This window comes from Symphalangus syndactylus, chromosome 17, assembly GCF_028878055.3.
Source record: "Symphalangus syndactylus isolate Jambi chromosome 17, NHGRI_mSymSyn1-v2.1_pri, whole genome shotgun sequence".
NCBI classification, from domain to species: domain Eukaryota; kingdom Metazoa; phylum Chordata; class Mammalia; order Primates; family Hylobatidae; genus Symphalangus; species Symphalangus syndactylus.
Genome location: NC_072439.2, coordinates 96,112,497 through 96,131,320, shown reverse-complemented (window position 1 = coordinate 96,131,320; position 18,824 = coordinate 96,112,497). Strand labels below are relative to the sequence as shown.

General features: G+C 48.7%; 1 protein-coding gene across 1 annotated transcript in view; it reads left to right on the top strand.

Annotated features, from left to right (window-relative positions):
• Positions 1-583: 583 nt before the first annotated feature.
• GP5 (glycoprotein V platelet) overlaps positions 584-18,824 on the top strand; it is a 229,586-nt gene continuing 211,345 nt past the window's right edge. The window contains exon 1 of the mRNA XM_063622003.1: positions 584-2,920. Coding sequence (XP_063478073.1) covers positions 651-2,333 — 1,683 coding nt within the window. The 5' untranslated portion in view covers positions 584-650 and the 3' untranslated portion in view covers positions 2,334-2,920. The remainder of the gene's footprint in view (positions 2,921-18,824) is intronic.

The window sequence follows — 18,824 nt, the reverse complement described above, 5'->3', positions numbered from 1 at the left end:
ATAATATACTTACCTCCTAAGGTTATTGTAAGGATTAAATGCATATAGTATAAATAAAACGCTGAGAACAATGCATGGTGTAAAGTGATAGGTATTATTATATGCTTTTGTTGGCTGTTGATTGAAGGTGTTCGCTGTTTTGGGGGTGTCCTTTGTTTTAATAGAGTAACTTGGTACTGTGAAAATAGCATGATTGTGAGCGAAAGAATCAGATGGTGGTGGCTGCAGACTTTGCTGTTCCCTTCTTGACTGTTGGTTATAGCCAATGCAGGGTAAGTTATAAAGTCGAGAGCAGAGCCGTTTTCACAATGGACATTGCTGTGTGACGTCTGTGAGCTTGAATGTGAGAATGATTATTTTAATTCTCTATGTAAGGATTTTAAAGTATTGGCTATTCGGTAGCTTAAAAACGCTTTAATCTCAATGTTTTAAACTGAGAGTGGAAAATCAATAAAGCAAAAGAATGAGACCACGCAGTGTAGAATGAATGTCTTTTCATCACGTAGGGAAATCTGTAGTCCTAAGAAAAGAGGGAGTGAGAATTCTGGCGAAAGGATTGTGCCTCTGCACAAAGTGCAGGATCCCAGGGTTCAGCACGGGCGCGAACGCTCCTGTGTATTGACCACACTCCCACGGTTGGTTTTTCAGACATGCTGAGGAGGACTCTGTTGTGCGCGGTGCTCGGGCTTCTGCGCTCCCAGCCCTTCCCCTGTCCGCCAGCCTGCAAGTGTGTCTTCCGGGACGCCGCGCAGTGCTCGGGAGCCGACGTGGCGCGCATCTCCGCGCTGGGCCTGCCCACCAACCTCACGCACATCCTGCTCTTCGGAATGGGCCGCGGCGTCTTGCAGAACCACAGCTTCAGTGGCATGACCGTCCTGCAGCGCCTCATGATCTTCGACAGCCACATTTCCGCCGTTGACCCCGGCACCTTCGATGACCTGAGAAAACTGAAAACCCTCAGGCTGTCGCGCAACAAAATCACGCATCTTCCAGGTGCGCTGCTGGATAAGATGGTGCTCCTGGAGCAGTTGTTTTTGGACTACAACGCGCTAAGGGGCATTGACCAAAACATGTTTCAGAAACTGGTTAACCTGCAGGAGCTCGCTCTGAACCAGAATCAGCTCGATTTCCTTCCTGCCAGGCTCTTCACGAATCTGGGGAACCTGAAGTTGTTGGATTTATCGGGAAACAACCTGACCCACCTGCCCAAGGGGTTGCTTGGAGCACAGGCTAAGCTTGAGAGACTTCTGCTCCACTCGAACCGGCTTGTGTCTCTGGATTCGGGGCTGTTGAACAGCCTGGGCGCCCTGACGGAGCTGCAGCTCCACCGAAATCACATCCGTTCCATCGCACCCGGGGCCTTCGACCGGCTCCCAAACCTGAGTTCTTTGACGCTTTCGAGAAACCACCTTGCGTTTCTCCCCTCTGCGCTCTTTCTTCATTCGCACAATTTGACTCTGTTGACTCTGTTCGAGAACCCGCTGGCAGAGCTCCCGGGGGTGCTCTTCGGGGAGATGGGGGGCCTGCAGGAGCTGTGGCTGAACCGCACCCAGCTGCGCACCCTGCCCGCCGCCGCCTTCCGCAACCTGAGCCGCCTGCAGTCCTTAGGGGTGACTCTGAGCCCACGGCTGAGCGCGCTCCCGCAGGGCGCCTTCCAGGGCCTGGGCGAGCTCCAGGTGCTCGCCCTGCACTCCAACGGCCTGACCGCCCTCCCAGACGGCTTGCTGCACGGCCTCGGCAAGCTGCGCCAGGTGTCCCTGCGCCGCAACAGGCTGCGCGCTCTGCCCCGCGCGCTCTTCCGCAATCTCAGCAGCCTGGAGAGCGTCCAGCTCGACCACAACCAGCTGGAGACCCTGCCTGGCGACGTGTTTGGGGCTCTGCCCTGGCTGACGGAGGTCCTGTTGGGGCACAACCCTTGGCGCTGCGACTGTGGCCTGGGGCCCTTCCTGGGGTGGCTGCGGCAGCACCCAGGCCTCGTGGGCCGGGAAGAGCCCCCACGGTGCGCAGGCCCTGGGGCGCACGCCGGCCTGCAGCTCTGGGCCCTGCCGGGCGGTAACGCGGAGTGCCCGGGCCCCCGGGGCCCGCCTCTCCACCCCGCTGCGGACAGCTCCTCGGAAGCCCCTGTCCGTCCAGCCTTGCCTCCCAACAGCTCAGAACCCTGGGTGTGGGCCCAGCCGGTGACAACGGGCAAAGGTCAAGATCGTAGCCCGTTCTGGGGGTTTTATTTTCTGCTTTTAGCTGTTCAGGCCGCGATCACCGTGATCATCGTGTTTGCTATGATTAAAATTGGCCAACTCTTTCGAAAATTAATCAGAGAGAGAGCTCTTGGTTAAGTCCATGGGACAATCTTCTAATTACTTAGAACCTGACCAGATGTGGTTCGGAGGGGAATCCAGACCCGGGGCTGCCTTGCTCTCCCTTCCCTCCCCACTCCTCCTCTCTTCTTCCTCTTCTCTCTCACTGCCACGCCTTCCCTTCCCTCCTCCTCCCCTTCTTCGCTCTGTTGCTCTTCATTCTCACAGGCCCGCAACCCCTCCTCTCTCTGTCCCCCGCCCGCTCCTGGAAACTAAGGTTTACATTTGTAAACTGTGGTTGCCTGCCTTCCCCCAGCTCCCACTCGGGTGTACGCTGACACTGCCGGGGGCGCTGGATTGTGTTGGGCCCATCCTTGCCCCGCTGTGCCTGGCGTGGCGTCTGGTGGAGAGAGGTGCCTCTTCAGTGTCTACTGAGTAAGGGGACAACTCCAGGCCGGGGCCTGTCTCCTGCACAGAGTAAGCCGGCAAATGTTTGTGAAATCAATGCGTGGATAAAGGAACACATGCCATCCAAGTGATGATGGCTTTTCCTGGAGGGAAAGGATAGGCTGTCGCTCTAATTTTTTTTTTTTTTTTTTTTTTTTTTTTTTTTTTTTTTTTTGACAGTCTAGCTCTGTCGCCCAGGCTGGAGTGCAGTGGGCCGTCTCGGTTCACTGCAGCCTCCGCCTCCCAGGTTCAAGTGATTCTCATGCCTCAGCTTTCTGAGTAGCTGGGATTAGAGGCGTGTGCCACTACACCCGGCTAATTTTTGTACTTTTTAAAGTAGAGACGGGGCTTCGCCATATTGGCCTGGCTGATCTCAAACTCCTGGTCTGGAACTCCCGGCCACAAGTGATCTGCCCGCCTTGGCCTCCCAAAGTGCTGGGATTACAGGCGTAAGCCACCACACCTGGCCCTCTTTATCAACTTTTATTTGAGAAGTAGAGCTCTCGCCATTTTTTCCCTTGCCCCATTTTTCTCACTTCATGTCTCTCTGACCTATGGGCTACTTGAGAGGGCACTGGACTCCATTCATGCATGAGCATTCTCGGGGTAAGCGACTTCTGTGAGGCTGAGAGAGGAAGAAAAGGCAGCGGCTTCCCTCCAGGTGCCCAGTGTATGTCCAGCATGTTTCCTGAGCCTCCTGTGAGTTTCCACTTGCTTTGCATCCATGCAACGTGTCATTTTGAAACTGGATTGATTTGCATTTCCTGGAACTCTGCCACCTCATTTTACAAGCATTTATGGAGCAGCTAACATGTGACTGCTATTCATGAATATAATGATAAGCTTGATTCTAGTTCAGCTGCTGTCACAGTCTCATTTGTTCTTCCAACTGAAAGCTGTAAAACCTTTGTTGCTTTAATTGAATGTCTGTGCTTGTGAGAGGCAGTGGTTAAAACAGGGGCTGGCGAGTTGACAACTGTGGATTCAAATCCCAGCTCTACCACTTACTAACTGCATGGGACTTTGGGTAAGACACCTGCTTACATTCTCTAAGCCTTGGTTTCCTGAACCTTAAAAAAGGATAACACAGTACCTGCTTCGTAGAGTTTTTGTGAGAATTAAAGGCAATAAAGCATATAATGACTTAGCCCAGTGGCCTCCAGACAATACATGTTAATGAATGTTAGCTGTTATTACTAAAGGATGAGCAATTATTATTGGCATCATGATTTCTAAGGAAGAGCTTTGAGTTGGTTTTTTTCTCTGTGTATAAAGGTAAGTCGAAACTTTCTCATACTGGAGGTTACATTCCAATCAGTCTGTCTTCCCCTGCGGATGGCCTCAGCCCTGTGTGGCCGGGCCCTGTGCTCACAGTCCAGGGCAACGGATCCTCCAACACCAGCAGGTGGATGTGGAGCAGGAAAGCTGGATCCTGGCGTTTGTTTCTGGGTTCTGCAGATGTGGGAGTTGGTTTCCGGGTTCTCCATTGGTCTGTTTGTCTAATCCCATACCAGACTCATGGTCTTTATTATTGGAGCTTTAATAAATTTTTGGTATAGGGTCATCTCTCCACCTTGTTTTTCTTCTATTCTTGGTTCTTTACAATTCTATGAATATTTCAGGGTCGGTATGTCAACTCCATTGAAAAACCCTGCTGGGATTTTAATAGAAATTACAGCTCACACCTGTAATCCCAGCACTTTGGGAGGCTGAGGTGGGTGGATCACAAGGTCAGGAGTTCGAGACCAGCCTGGCCAAGATGGTGAAGCCCCGTCTCTACTAAAAATACAAAAATTAGCTGGGTGTGGAGGTGGGCGCCTGTAATCCCAGCTACTTGGGACACTGAGGCAGGAGAATCACTTGAACCCGGGAGATCGTGCCACTGCACTCTAGCCTGGGCGATAGAGCGAGACTCCATCTCAAAAAAAAAAAATTGCAGTAAATTTAAAACTAATTTGGGGAAGAATCTGTTTTTTTACAATACCTAGTGTTCTTGCCAGTAAGCACTGTTCATCTTCCCATTTATTTACGTCATTTTAAATCTTTCAGTGACGTTTTAGAATGTTTTTTATAAAAACCTTCACTATAAGAACAGAAACCCAAACACTGCGTGTTCTCACTCATAGGCAGGAATTGAACAATGAGAACACTTGGACACAGGGCAGGAAACATCACCCACCTGGGACTGTCAGGGGGTGGGGGGCTGGGAGAGGAATAGCATTAGGAGAAATACCTCATGTAAATGACGAGTTGATGGGTGCAGCACACCAACATGGCACATGTATACGTATGTAACAAACTTGCATGTTGTGCACATGTACCCTAGAACTTAAAGTATAAAAAAAAAGAAACCTTGCACTGATTTTGTTAGATTTATTCCTAGTTATCCTTCCTCTTTTTTGATTTGTCGTCACTATTGTAGATGGTATCTTTTTAAAAAGTTATATTTTCTAAAGAAAAAAACAAAAAAAGTTGTATTTTCTAATTTTTATTACCAATATATACGAATGTAATTTATTTTTACATGATTATCTTATGTCTAGTAATAATTCTGATAATTTGCTTCTTCCTATGAAAATCTTGCACCCATTATTGATTTATTTTTCTATTTTAAAATATCTTCCTGCACTGGCTGAAACCTCCTGCAATGTTGAGCAGAACAGTGGGCATCCTAGAACCAGCTTGGTTGCAGAGGGTAGGTGTCTAATGTTTCAGCAATAAATGTGACATTTCTAGTCTGAGTTTGCTGAGTATATTTTAAAATAATCAGTAAAGTTAGATTTTATCCATTTTTATCTTAACTATTGAGATGCTCATACCATTTTTCTTCTTCAATGTGTTAAAATGGTGAATAAATTTATAGATTTTTGAAAAGTAAATTCATTTCTTGCATTCCCGAAGTAAACCAAGCCATGCTATGTGTATTTAAAATATATGGCTGAATTCAGCTTGCTGTTTTGTTTAGAACTTTTACTGTCTGTTCATTAGTGAGATTTGCTTATACATTGAATATAATATCCTTGACTGGTTTTGGTATCAGGTTATACAGCCTCATAAAGAGGGTGGGGACGTTCTCTCTGGAATGGTTCATAAAAACTGGGATCATCTTTTCCTTGAACATGTTGTAGAATCCCCTGGAAAACCTTCGTGGCCTGGTTTTATTGTATGTGTGTATTCGGTATTTATTGTTGCATAACCAATACCCCAGATCTTGGTGGTTTAAAACAATAAAATACATTACATCACAGTTTCTGAGGGTCAAGAATTTGGGAGTAGTTTAGTTGAGTGGCTGTGGCTCAGGGTCTGTCATGAGGTTGCCATCAAAATGTTGGCTGGGGCTATAATCGTCATGACTGTGGCTGGAAGGTTTGCTTCCGACGTATCCCGCTCACACTGTTGGCGGTTCCCTGCTGGCTCATGGCAGGCAGCCTCGGGTCCTTGCCATATGGACCCCTTTAGGGATGCTTGAGTGTCCTCATGACATGGCAGCTGGCTTCCCCTTTCGTTCTTCAAAGAATTGTGGGTTTTGTGGCTTTTTTGTTTTTACAAGATCTAAAAAAGAAAAAATTAACATTGATCTACATGTTGCTTGAGCTAGAAGGCATAGGAAAACAGACAACATATATCCATGAAATTTCTGCCAAATATGAGGTAAAAAGATGAAATCTTTAGATAAGTTGTAGGTCTGTACAAAGAAGCTAGATTTACTACTCTCTAAAAAGTGAAGGGACCTGCTATATAAAACACAGAAATAGTTCAATGCTTTTCGTAAGAATATAACCTGAGCTTTGCTGAAGCTTCATATTCCCTGAGGATGTCTAAAATGCCAGTCCAGGCCAGGTATAGTGGCTCATGCTTGTAATCCCAGAACTTTGGGAGGCCAAGGCGGGTGGATTGCTTGAGCCCAGGAGTTTGAGACCAGCCTGGGTAACATAGCCATATCCCCAGCTCTACAAAAAATACAAAGTTAGCTGGGAATGGTGGTGCACTCCTGTAGTCCCAGCTACTTGGGAGGCTGAGGCAGGAGGATTGTTTGAGTTCCGGATGTTGAGGCTGCAGTGAGCCGTGATCATGCCACTGCACACCAACCTGGGTGACAGAGTGAGACTCCATCTCTTAACAAATTAAAAAATAAAATAAGATTTGATTTAAAAAATTTTTATAATTTACTGACATTACACATTTCTGCTCATATGTTAGATTGAACTGTATTACATTTTTGATGTTCAACCATTTTTGACCTAAAAAACAAGTTTCTTGGGAAGCCGAGGCAGGCGGATCACTCAGAAGTTCAAGACCAGCCTGGCCAGCATGGTGAAACCGTGTCTCTACTAAAAATAGAAAACATTAGCCGGGCGTGGTGGTGAATGCCTGTAGTCCCAGCTACTCGGGAGGCTGAGGCAGGAGAATTGCTTGAACCCAGGAGGTGGAAGTTGCAGTGAGCCGAGATCACGCCACTGCACTCCAGCCTGGGCGACAGAGCGAGACTCTGTCTCAAAAACAACAACAACAAAAAACAAGTTTCGTGTGATTTAACTTAAAAGTTCTGGCACTATATGTAGTCCTTCCAGTGATTACATTTGTAACTTTAAAGTTCACCTTTTTCTTGTCCCAGCAACTGCAGACGGTCTCTATGAATGCCTTGTTCTGTGCGCTGACATCTATATTCCTATTTGTTCCATGCTCATCTATCTCTTCCACCTCCCAGTTTCAGTCAAGACTGATCACTTTTGTATTCTCTTACAGCTAAAATTTTGGTGATTGTTGAGAAACTTGAAAATGAATAAAAAAGACTTCATATGTTTTCTTTGTAAATATTATTTACTATAGTGCCAAATAGTCCTCTGTCCTTACGTTTCCTTTCTACCACTTCCTTCATTTTTCTAGCATTTCTAGAAACTACTCCAGCCCCTATCCGGCTGTTTCCTAGAACTGATCTTCAGCTTTCCTTGGTTGCTTCCACAATTTCCCAAATTCCATGTCTTCTTTCTTTTCTACTCCCTCATTTTACAACTACTTAGGAAGAGGGATCCAAAGGATATTGCCTTTCCTGAGTCCTTGCCGGCAAATTCCTATATTCTTTATTCTCTCATACTTTATGGCTAGTTTAGCTGGGAAGAGAATTCTAAATTCAAATGATCATCTTGCACCAAGGGTGCTGGTGGGAATTTGTTGTCATTATTAACAGGGGACCTCTCTTTTTCTTGGCAGCCATCCTTACGATCTTCTCTACGTCCTCTGTTCTGATTTTGATTTGATGTTTGCCATACATGGCTCTTTATTTCATTCACACAAATGGGCATTTGCAGGGTCCTCTGGAGACTCGTGTCTATTAAGTTTTGTGAGATTCTGTTATACTTTTTTGGATGATTCCTTTGTCCTCTCCTTTCATCTTTTTTTGCTTTTTCTTTTCTTCATCTTTTTAGTCTCTTTTTTTCTACCTTCTTTTTCTACCTTCTGAGAGACTCTTCAACTCCATCCAACACTTATGGAAAAATGTTAATTTCTGCAATTGTATTTTTAATTTCTGCAATCACTGTTAACTTTTTAAAATAGACTCTTGTCTTATGGATGCAGGGGGTTTTTTTTTTGTTTTTTTTTTTAGAATACCAGAGTTTAAGATTTTTGAGTTTTCGAAGTTCCCCTTTCTAAACTACATCTTTTTTCTTTGGTATTTCATTTTGTTGTTGTTGTTGTTGTTTGCTTGCTTGCTTCTCTTAAACCCTTGGTTGTTGGTTCATATTTTTAAAGTAAGGCAATAAAAATAACTGACTTTGGGATCTTTGTGCACACTGGCAAAGGTTATCCACTTCATTTTAGGGTATGGGGGAGCAAGCTGAGTGTTACACTGGGAACCTCTACAAGCCAGAATGTTTGCAGAGGGTTATTTCTCTAGGATCTTGCAATTTCTTTAATTAACTTTTTGTTTGTTTGTTTTCCTAAGGATGGGGACACAACTGTTCCTTATACTATAATTTCTTTTAAATAACTCCCTGGCTTTTATTCCCACAGATCATGCCTTTTCTACGTCGTACCCGGTATAATCCATCTTCACGGGATCTCTCTGCTCACACTGGCTGTGGCTTTCTCTTCCTCATCTATCACTCCTTAACTGCTCTGTTCCATAAACTTGCTGAACTCTCCAGTCCATTGCTGATCCTCTCCCATTCCCTGTGACATTGTGGGCTAATACCATTTCAATTTCTTTTACTGCCATCTAAGTGAGGGCTTTGGAGGGAGAAGAGCTAACTGGGTTTGATCAGTTTGTTTGTTTTTAAATGAAAGTCCAACTATTGCTGTTCTCCGAGTTTCCAGCTCTAGAAGTTTCCTTGACTTGTCCTGGGCAGAGTTGGGTCCTCCTTGTCCTGGGTTCCTCCTCACTTTGTCTCCTCCCTCTCCCCCACTGCACGCTGTCATTGACTTCACTTTCTGAGACCATCACAAAAGTTGGGCTTTGAATCTCTGGTGACATCGGAAGTGACGGAGTCTCTTTTGGGAGAAGTCAATCTGGGCTTCCCAGCTTTTAAACAATCGCCATTGCTACAGGGCATGCCAAAGGCAGGGAGATGCCAGGACTCACTGCCCAGTAGCTGTGCACACCCTCATTAGACACCTGGAATGTTACAGGATCATTCCATCAACATCATAAAGAGACAAACATGCATTGCGTTCAGTGGGTGGGTCCAGGGTACTGGAGGCTGAGAGGCCTAGAGGAAGAAGACAATGAGCAACATCTGCCCCTGACACCCGCCCGCCTTCCACCTCCCTGTCAATGCTTCCAGGTGCTCCCTGGCTTTGATGACCCCAGAATGGATCTTTCCAAGTCCAGGCTCTGGAGGTCAGGGGAGGCTCTGTGTCTCAGCTGCTGCCACACTCAACGAAACCTTTATTTTTATTAGATTTTTTTTTTTTTCGGACAGAGTCTCACTCTGTCGCCAGGCTGCAGTGCAGTGGTGCCATCCCGGCTCACTGCAACCTCCACCTCCCGGGTTCATGCCATTCTTCTGCCTCAGCCTCTGGAGTAGCTGGGACTATAGGCGTCTGTCACCACACCCAGCTAATTTTTGTATTTTTAGTAGAGATGGGGTTTCACCATGATGGCCAGGATGGTCTTGATCTCTTGACCTCATGATCTGCCCGCCTCGGCCTCCCAAAGTGCTGGGATTACAGGTGTGAGCTACCACGCCCGGCCAATTTTTACTTGTATTATTTTGTTTTATTTTATTTAATGAGACAGGATCTTGCTCTGTTGCCCAGGCTGGAATGCAGTGGCACCATCTTGGCTCACTGCAACGTCCGCCTCTTGGGTTCAGGTGATTCTCATACCTCAGCCTCCCGAGTAGCTGGGACTACAGGTATGTGCCACTACGCCTGGCTAATTTTCATATTTTTAGTAGAGATGGGGTTTTGCTATGTTGGCCAGGCTGGTCTCGAACTCCTGACTTCAAGTGATCTGCCTGGCTCAACCAAGTGCTGGGATTATAGGCGTGAGCCACCACAGCCAGCTGTTTTTATTTTTTGAGATGAGGCTGTACTGCCCAGGCTGGAATGCAGTGGTGTGATCACATCTCATTACAGCCTCAACCTCCTGGGCTCAGGCACTCCTCCCACCTCAGCCCCCGGAGTAGCTAGGAATACAGGCATGTACCATTACATGCAGCTATTTTTTTATTTTTTGTAGAGATGGGGTCTCCCCATGTTGCTCAGGCTGGTCTCAAACTTCTGAGCTCAAGAGATCTGCCCGCCTTGGCCTCCCAAAGTGCTGAGATTACAGGTGTGAGCCACCACACCCAGCCATGAACCTTTATTAAACATCTAATACATACCTGGCATCACGAAGCCAGTTTTCTTAACCTTTCAACCCCAGTGGGAGGTAGGTATTATTATTTCACTTTACAGATGCCAACACTGAGGTCCACGATGGGGCAGTGACACATCTGAGGTTATGACTGGCAGAGCTGTCACATGAGCTCGTCTCCTGCCTTCTGGCCTAGAGCTACTCACCCCTGCCCTCACTGCCCACTGCTTCTCCTGGCACGGGCTGGATCAGCTGCCCAACCCAGGCCCTGCTGGTCAGGGGGATGCAAGTGCCAGGAGGACACTCATGTTCGTGGTCATAGACCATCGCGACCTTACAGGGGTTCTAGTCCTTTAAGCCTAGTGAAGGCTCCCTGAGAGTTAAGCACTATTTTTCGAGGTCTTGGATGATGAGATGGAGAAAAGCAGTGGGAATAAAAAGGAATATGGGAGAAAAATGGGTGGAGAGAGAAACAGATGGGATAGAAGGAAGTGAGAGAAAGGAGATAGAAATGCAGGTGCAAGCCATGACTGACAGTCACTGCAGGCCCAGCCCGGACCCAACAGGAGCCATCCAGAGCCCACAGGAGGCATCCTTGTGTGCTGGGAACTGCAGAATTGGTCTCAGCTCTGCCACTGACTCAGTTTCCCCATTCACACGGGTGCTCTGAGGGCCAAAGCAGGCAATAAATGTAAAAGTGCATTGTAAACTGGAGGTGGGCCTGAGCAGACAGGCTTTCCTGGCACTGGTGCACCAGGAAGGCAGGGGTCTGCCCCATTGTGCCACACCCCAGAGCAGAACCCAGAACACTCCTGCCCAGCACCAAGGACACCCAGGAATGAGGAGGCTAACAGAGATGCAGAGAGGTAGCAGGGGTGCAGGAGGCCTTCCAGGCAAGCCTTCCCTCACAGGCCCCACAGCCCAGAGCTCCCACCCTCTCCAGCTGACCTCCACTGCAGGGTCCATCTGAGGCTGGCCAGCACCCCAGCTTGCTCTTAGGAAGAAGGCAGAGGGTTGGGCCCCCTCCTCAGCGCTAAGCCCCTAGCAGTTTATGTTCCCAGTGGCATCAAAAGAGAAATGGAAAATGTCAGGGTTTCTGAGGTTTTGTCCCTTCAAGCTCAAGTTCAAATTCATTCTCAGTTCAAATTATTTTTAGTCGATTTATAGCAAAGGAGTAGAGGTGACGGCGTCTGAAATTCTGCAGACCACCCAGCTTTGAGAATGGCATTGCTTTGCTAAGTCATTGACCTGGCCACCTGCCCAGGTGCATTTAAGAAGAACACAATCTCTCCAAGGATGAGCCTCAGAGAACCTCTTGGATGTGCCAGACCCCCTGCATACCATGACCCTCCCACTGCACAGTACTTCACTGTGGTCCAGCTGAGTCACTCCTGGGCATTGCGAGGTCTGCTAACATTTCCAGTGATTATGAAAACATCAGGGCTCAATTTAAGGAAGATCCTCAGTTCAGAGCTGTCAACAGGACTGAATAGAGAAGATGGGTTTCTAGGAAAGTCGTGAGCCTCTCAGCACTAGAGGCAATCAGGCAGATGCTGGCTCTTTGTGGAAAAGTAAACAAAGAAAAGCAAACAATCAGAGAAAGGACAAACAAACACCAGCCATGCTTTCTTGTCTTGATGCTTTGGGCAAGTGTATTCTTCTTTATAAATCTCCTTTTCCTTTTTGTTTCTGCATAAACCTCCTGCAGAGCCTTTAAACGATCCTTTTAAATGTGATCATTTCCACGGGCCGAGTTAGTTGTTCCCTGGGTGGGCAGAATAATGGCCCCCCAAAGTGTCCCCTTTCGAATCTCAGAGAATCTGTGAATATGTTACCTCCGATGGCAAAAGAGGCTTTGTTAGGAGTGATTAGGTGAAGGATCTTGAGACAGAAGCTGATCCTAGATGATCCCTCAGGTCCTCATAAGGGACAGAAGGAGGCGGGAGGGTAGAGTCAGAGAGATGTGAAGATGGGACGCTGCTGGCTGTGAGGAAAGAAAAGAGGCCTGTGAGCTAAGGAGTGTGGGCAGATTCCAGAAGCTGGAAAAGGCAAGGGAAGTGTTCACCCTGAGAGCCTCCGGCAGGAACGCAGCCCTGCTGACAGCTGGACGTTAGCCCGGTGACGTGTTTCGGGTTCGTGATCCCGCATTTCGGCCACGATAGGAAGTGAACCTTCGCGATGTTGTCTGCATCCCAGCCTCTAGCACATTTCACTGTAATTCTCTATGTGCTGATTTCCTAACTGGGCTCCTTGGGGTAAGAGCTATGTATTAATTAGTTTTTCTCCCACGGCACTGGCATGGAACTAGGCACGTAGGAGGTGCTCAGGGTGAACTCTCTCCTGACCGGACCAACATGTCACGCATGAGCCGGCATGCAGACAAGGACCTGGCCCAGGGTCCCTTCAACACCTGCTGTGGTACTGGGGCACGTCCCCCTTTTGACCCCACTACTCTTAAGAGAGCTCAATATTCTTCTTTCTTATTATAAAGGTTTTTGAAAATCAGGTTTGTCGCACATATTTAATTATTATGAGCCACAGGTGTTCATAATTTTTTGTCTCTGAGCAAGCGTGGCTTTCCCGTCTGGGTCCTTGAAGCTTGGGTCAGGGAGTCAAGACACGGGCTAACAGGAAGGAGAAGGGGTGTGCAGAGAAGCCAAGTTCTGAGGTCCCCAGAGCAGGGAGGATTCCAAACACTGCCTTGGCGGGGTGCAGTGGCTCACGCCTCTAATCCCAGCACTTTGGGAGGCCGAGGTGGGCAGATCACCCGAGGTCAGGAGTTTGAGACCAGCCTGGCCAACATGGCGAAACCCCATCTCTACTAAAAATACAAAATTTAGCCGGGTGTGGTGGCGCCCGCCTGTGGTCCCAGCTACTCAGGAGGATGAGGCAGGAGAATCGCTTGAACCCAGGAGATGGGGGTTGCAGTGAGTCAAGATGATGCCACTGCACTCCAGCCTGAGCGACAGAGTGAGACTCCGTCTCAAAAGATAAAAAATAAAATAAAATACTGCCTTCAACTCAAATGTTCTGTTCAATCCTGGGAGCCACCATTAAGCAAGCGGAGAGAGTTTAGTAGAAAATAACTAGGGTAGAGTGCAGAAAGGGATGTGCTGGGGTGAAGAACTGGAACCCAGCCATATGGAAACTGGATAAAAGAGCCAGGGGTGTTCAGCCTGAAGAAGAGAGGATTCAGGGTTGCTGGTTACAGGGTTGAACCAGTTAAAGGGGTGATACAAGGAAGAGGGAGGAGATTGTCCTCAACCAAGCTGCACATGAGGGGCTGGGGTCACGTGGTGGATAAAATCTGAGATGACCCCGTTGGAGCTCACGGCTTAGTTGTTAGGAGGCCTGTTGCTGGGGACGTTTGGACCAAGTGACAAAGTGTCCACTGTGCAAGGACCCTGAGGAGAAATGCTCATCTGGCCCCGGCCCAGGGTGACCCCACCCCTCTCCAGCCCCTCACCCCTGCGTCTGGCCCTGGCCCAGGGTACCCCACCCCTCTCCAGCCCCTCACCCCTCGTCTGGCCCAGGCCCAGGGTACCCCACCCCTCTCCAGCCCCTCACCCCTCGTCTTGTCCTGGCCCAGGGTACCCCACCCCTCTCCAGCCCCTCACCCCTCGTCTGGCCCCCGCCCAGGGTACCCCAACCCTCTCCAGCCCCTCACCCCTGCGTCTGGCCCTGGCCCAGGGTACCCCACCCCTCTCCAGCCCCTCACCCCTCATCTGGCCCCGGCCCAGGGTGACCCTACCCCTCTCCAGCCCCTCACCCCTCGTCTGGCTATGCAAATGGTTGGAATCTCCTGTTCCCCACTGCACTGCCTGCTGGGAAGCTTAGAGGCCAAGGCATGGCCCACTTTGGTGAGTTCCCCTCCCCATCCCTCCGTCTCTGGCTGTCTCACCTCAGTCTCTCCTGCAGGCTCAACCTCTTCTCCCAGCCTTTAAATGCTGAGAGCCCCGAAGCCTCTGCCCCGCCCTCCTTCTGAATCTCTGCTGCCTGGGCAGTTTCCCACTAGCCATTGCTTCAGTCGCCTTCCGGATCAGCATCCCGATTGGCTGCAAGGAACAGACTCGCTGCAGACCCTGGCCTAGCCCAGTCGGGGATGGCTGTGCTCATGTGCCTGCCCACGAGCGAGCGAGCGAGCGCAGAGGCAGACCCTCCAGGGCGGTGCAGCGCCTCCACGGAGTCGTCTCCCATCTGTGGCCTGTGGCATTTGTCCCCACGGCTGCAGCTCCTCCCACCTCTGCATTCCAGGCAGGGAGAAGAGTCGGGCAAAACTGCATGCCAGCCAAGTCTATCCCTTTAAAAAAATAATAAGTGGATATTTTTATTGCCTGGCATCCATACAGACAAGTGTGTAATCCACGTGTGCCACTGGCTGCAGGATCACAAAATGAATTTTGAGCTATTCACTTTTAGCCTTTTTCCTGGCTCCCTTTTAGTCTCTCACTTTTGTCTTCCTTCTTCGCTTCTTACTTTATTTATTTATTTATTTATTTATTTTTGAGACGGAGTCTCGCTGTGTGGCCCAGGCTGGAGTGCAGTGGCAGATCTGGAGTGCAGTGGTGCAATCTCGGCTCACTGCAACTTCCACCTCCCGGGTTCAAGCCTCCGGAGTAGCTGGGACTACAGGCGCGTGCCACCATATCAAGCTAATTTTTGTATTTTCAGTAGAGATGAGGTTTCACCATGTTGGTCAGGCCTGTTGTCTCGAACTCCTGACCTCAAGTGATCCACCCGGGTCGGCCTCCCGAAGTGTTGGGATTACAGGCGTGAGCTACTGTGCCCGGCCGCTTCCTACTTTTAATTTATGCTATCTTGTTAGTATTATTTTTCAAATTGCCTCAAATCCTTTCTGCAGCCAGGAGGGGTAAGAATAAATTCACAAATAGATGAACGAGTGGATGGGTGGATCCACTGTACTCTGACATGACCAGGAAGCTGATTCAGACAGTCCCCAGTCCCGAGGACCACAGCTCCGTTCCAGACAGGAGGAAAGGCCTCTGCGGAGGGATGGGATGGGCTGGTCAGAGCAGAGTAAGCCTGGGGGATCGTCCACATCAGCCTGGACACCAACTCGCACCTCTTCATCACCTGTCATCAGATCTGCATCCACACTGCCAGCCACATGTTCATTCCACCTGCTCAGTTTTAAGAAGCACAGTCATCATTCTCCTGTCTTCAGAGTCCTCTGCTGTGAGGAGCAAGCTCGTCATTTCCCTTAATTTGCTAGGAAGGAAATGGCTCATGCTGGGGAGAACAAGGTCTGTCATTCCAAGGACTCAGGTGGTGGCTCTGACAGTGGAACCTGGGCTCATTAGCATTAGTTGAACCGCTGTCTAGGCTGGGCACATCAATACTATATTGATATGCGTGTGGTGGGCAGTGCAACAGGAGGGTCTGAAATGAGCCAAGGAGGATGGAAGCATCAGCTGGGAACAAGTGTTGCCTGGCCGTCTCCTTTCCTCACGTCCTCTCTTCCCTCCTTCCTTTTTTCCCTTCTTTCCTCCCTCCCTCCTTCCTTCTTGTCCTTCTTTACCACATGAGATGGGGTAAAAACATATAATTTTTTTCATAGACTGATAGGCTGCCGTAAGTGGTTATCTCATGTGACATCCCCACTGTATGGATGGGACACTGATTCCCAAAGGCAGAAGTGACTTGCTAAGGCCCATGTTCTGGGTTTCTAGCCTTCCATGTCTTTCTTGAACCTGTTCATCAGGCTGATGGCACTTCTCTGTTCCTTCTTGGATTGCTCCCTGAGAGGAATTTGTGATGGGGGAGGTGAGGAGGAAGGCGAGTTTCTCAGTGAGGTGGAGGAATGAGGCTCCCTGGATTGAGTCCACGTGCCCCTGTGTTTCTGCGTAACCTTCAGTCACACAGGGCATTCAAAACAGAGCTGTTCCTTCATGTAATAATCAAGGAAAACACAATTGCTCTTACAGCTCCCGACCTTTAATTACACGCGGTGACGCGCTGGCAGCTGCTTCAGCCATGAGGACGATGAGGTTGTTAGTTTTATCATTTCAAAGCCTAGTCTGCTTTATTGTGGCATAAAATTTGGAAGTCTCATATTAAAATGTACAATTAAATGTGACTTGAATAAATTGCTTTAGGCCAAAGAGAACTTTTCCCTTCTGCTTCCTGCACCCAGCCCTGTCCCCCTGCCACCTCTACCTGTTAATTGCCTGCTTTCAAACTCTCTGAACCTCTCTGAAAGGGAGGGATGAGAGGCTGAAAAACAGCCTTGGAAAGACATGTGGCAAGCTTGTGGGTTGGGCTCAGGCTGCCCCGAAGGCTGGATTGAGCCCGCGTGCCCCTGTGTTTCTGTGTAACCTTCAGTAACGCAGAACATTCAAATCCGAGCTTTGAATGAGAAGATGAGAAGCACCGGCAGCTTCTCAGATCTGTGGGGCCAGGTGGGCTGGTCTCTTTTTTCTTTTTTGAGACGGGGTCTTGCTCTTTCACCCCGGCTGGAGTGCAGTGGTGTGATCTTGGCTCACTGCAACCTCTGACTCCCAGGTTCAAGTGATTCTCCTGCCTCAGCCTCCCAAATAGCTGGGACTATAGGTGTGTGCCAACACACCCAGCTAATTTTTGTGTTTTTAGAAGAGAAGGTGTTTCAGCGTGTTGGCCAGGCTAGTCTCGAACTCCTGACCTCAGGTGATCCACCCACTTTGGCCTACCAAAATGCTGGGATTACAGGGGTGAGCCACAGCCCCCGGCCCTGGTCTCTTGATAAAATAAACGAAACCCTCGCACTCATTCCCCTTGCTGATTCCCAGTCAGCCGTGGAAAGAAGTCCACGTGGCTCACCCAGCATGCGAGGGCCTGGTGATCAGCTACCTGCGGAAGCTCAGTCTCCCACCATAGCCTCCCTTCCTGCCTCCAGGCCTTTGCTCAGCTCTGCTCTGCAGCTGGACGGCCCACCCACTCCTTCGGCCCTTTCAGAATCCCATTCACCCTCCAAAGCTCTGCACCTACCCCCTGCACCTCTCCTTAATCAGTCCTGGCGGGCAAATCTTTCCCTCCTCTGGTGCTTCAGGACACATTGCTTAACTCCACGTTTAATTTTTCGTGGACAGGTTTTACTTTGGGGTGCTTTATGCTCATTGTGTGTCTTGGGACCCCATGACTGGGCTCTGGGGGAGGGGGCCGAAGCTGGTTCCTGTTGTCTCTGCAGACCTCGAGCAGAGTGCCCACCTGGAGTTCAGCCACTGGCCACCAAGATCTGCTGGGACTTTGCTCCCTCTAGACTGTGAGTCTAGCCCCTCCCTGGGGTCCTACCAGCATGGCTGACCTGGAGAAGAGCACATCGCCAGGGGTTAATTCCAGGCAGTGGAGGCCCCTCTTGAGAGACATTGCAGGGTCTGGCATGGAGGATGAGGTTTTTAAAATGGAAAGTATTCGGCCTGGTGCGGTGGCTCACACCTGTAATCCCAGCACTTTGGGAGGCTGAGGTGGGCAGATCACTTGAGGTCGGGAGTTCGAGACCAGTCTGGCCAACATGGTGAAACGCTGTCTCTACTAAAAATACAAAAATTAGCCAGGCATGGTGGCGGGTGCCTGTAATCCCAGCTACTTGGGAGGCTGAGGCAGGAGAATTGCTTGAACCTGGGAGACAGAGGTTGCAGTGAACTGAGATCGCACCACCGCACTCCAGACTATACAACAAGAGCAAAACTCCATCTCAAAAATAAAATAAAATAATAAAATAAAATAAAATAATAAAATAAAAGAGAGAGAATCCAAGGAACGTTTTTTTCCATTATAAAACTCATCAGCTACAGAAAAATGTGAAAAAAAAGACAAAATTATAGAGGAAGGAAGGAAAGATGGCTCATATTCCTGTCACCTCAGCACATGCCTGTGGGGTGAGGGGAGCTGAGGTCATCCCAGAGCAGCGAGGTGAGCTCCGTGACCTTTTCCTGTCCACACTGCACCAGGGACCAGCTTGTTTAGATTGGGTTTCTGTAGTCTTTTTAAAAAATACATAATGTTTTCAGAAAGGACTAATTTTTAATGTCATAGAACATTTCACCAGCAAAATGCTGGTCCTCAACTTTCTCCAGCATGATTTCATTTGATGCTTGATTTGTGTGTGTGTGGCAAAATCTACATAACATCAAATGTATCAATTTTTCCAAATTTTTATTGTGGTAAAATATGCATCAAATTTCCTTTCTTTTTTTCTTTTTAGACAGAGTCTTGCTCTGTCAGCCAGGCTGGAGTGCAGTGACACGATCTTAGCTCACTGCAACCTCCGCCTCCTGGGCTCAAGCAAT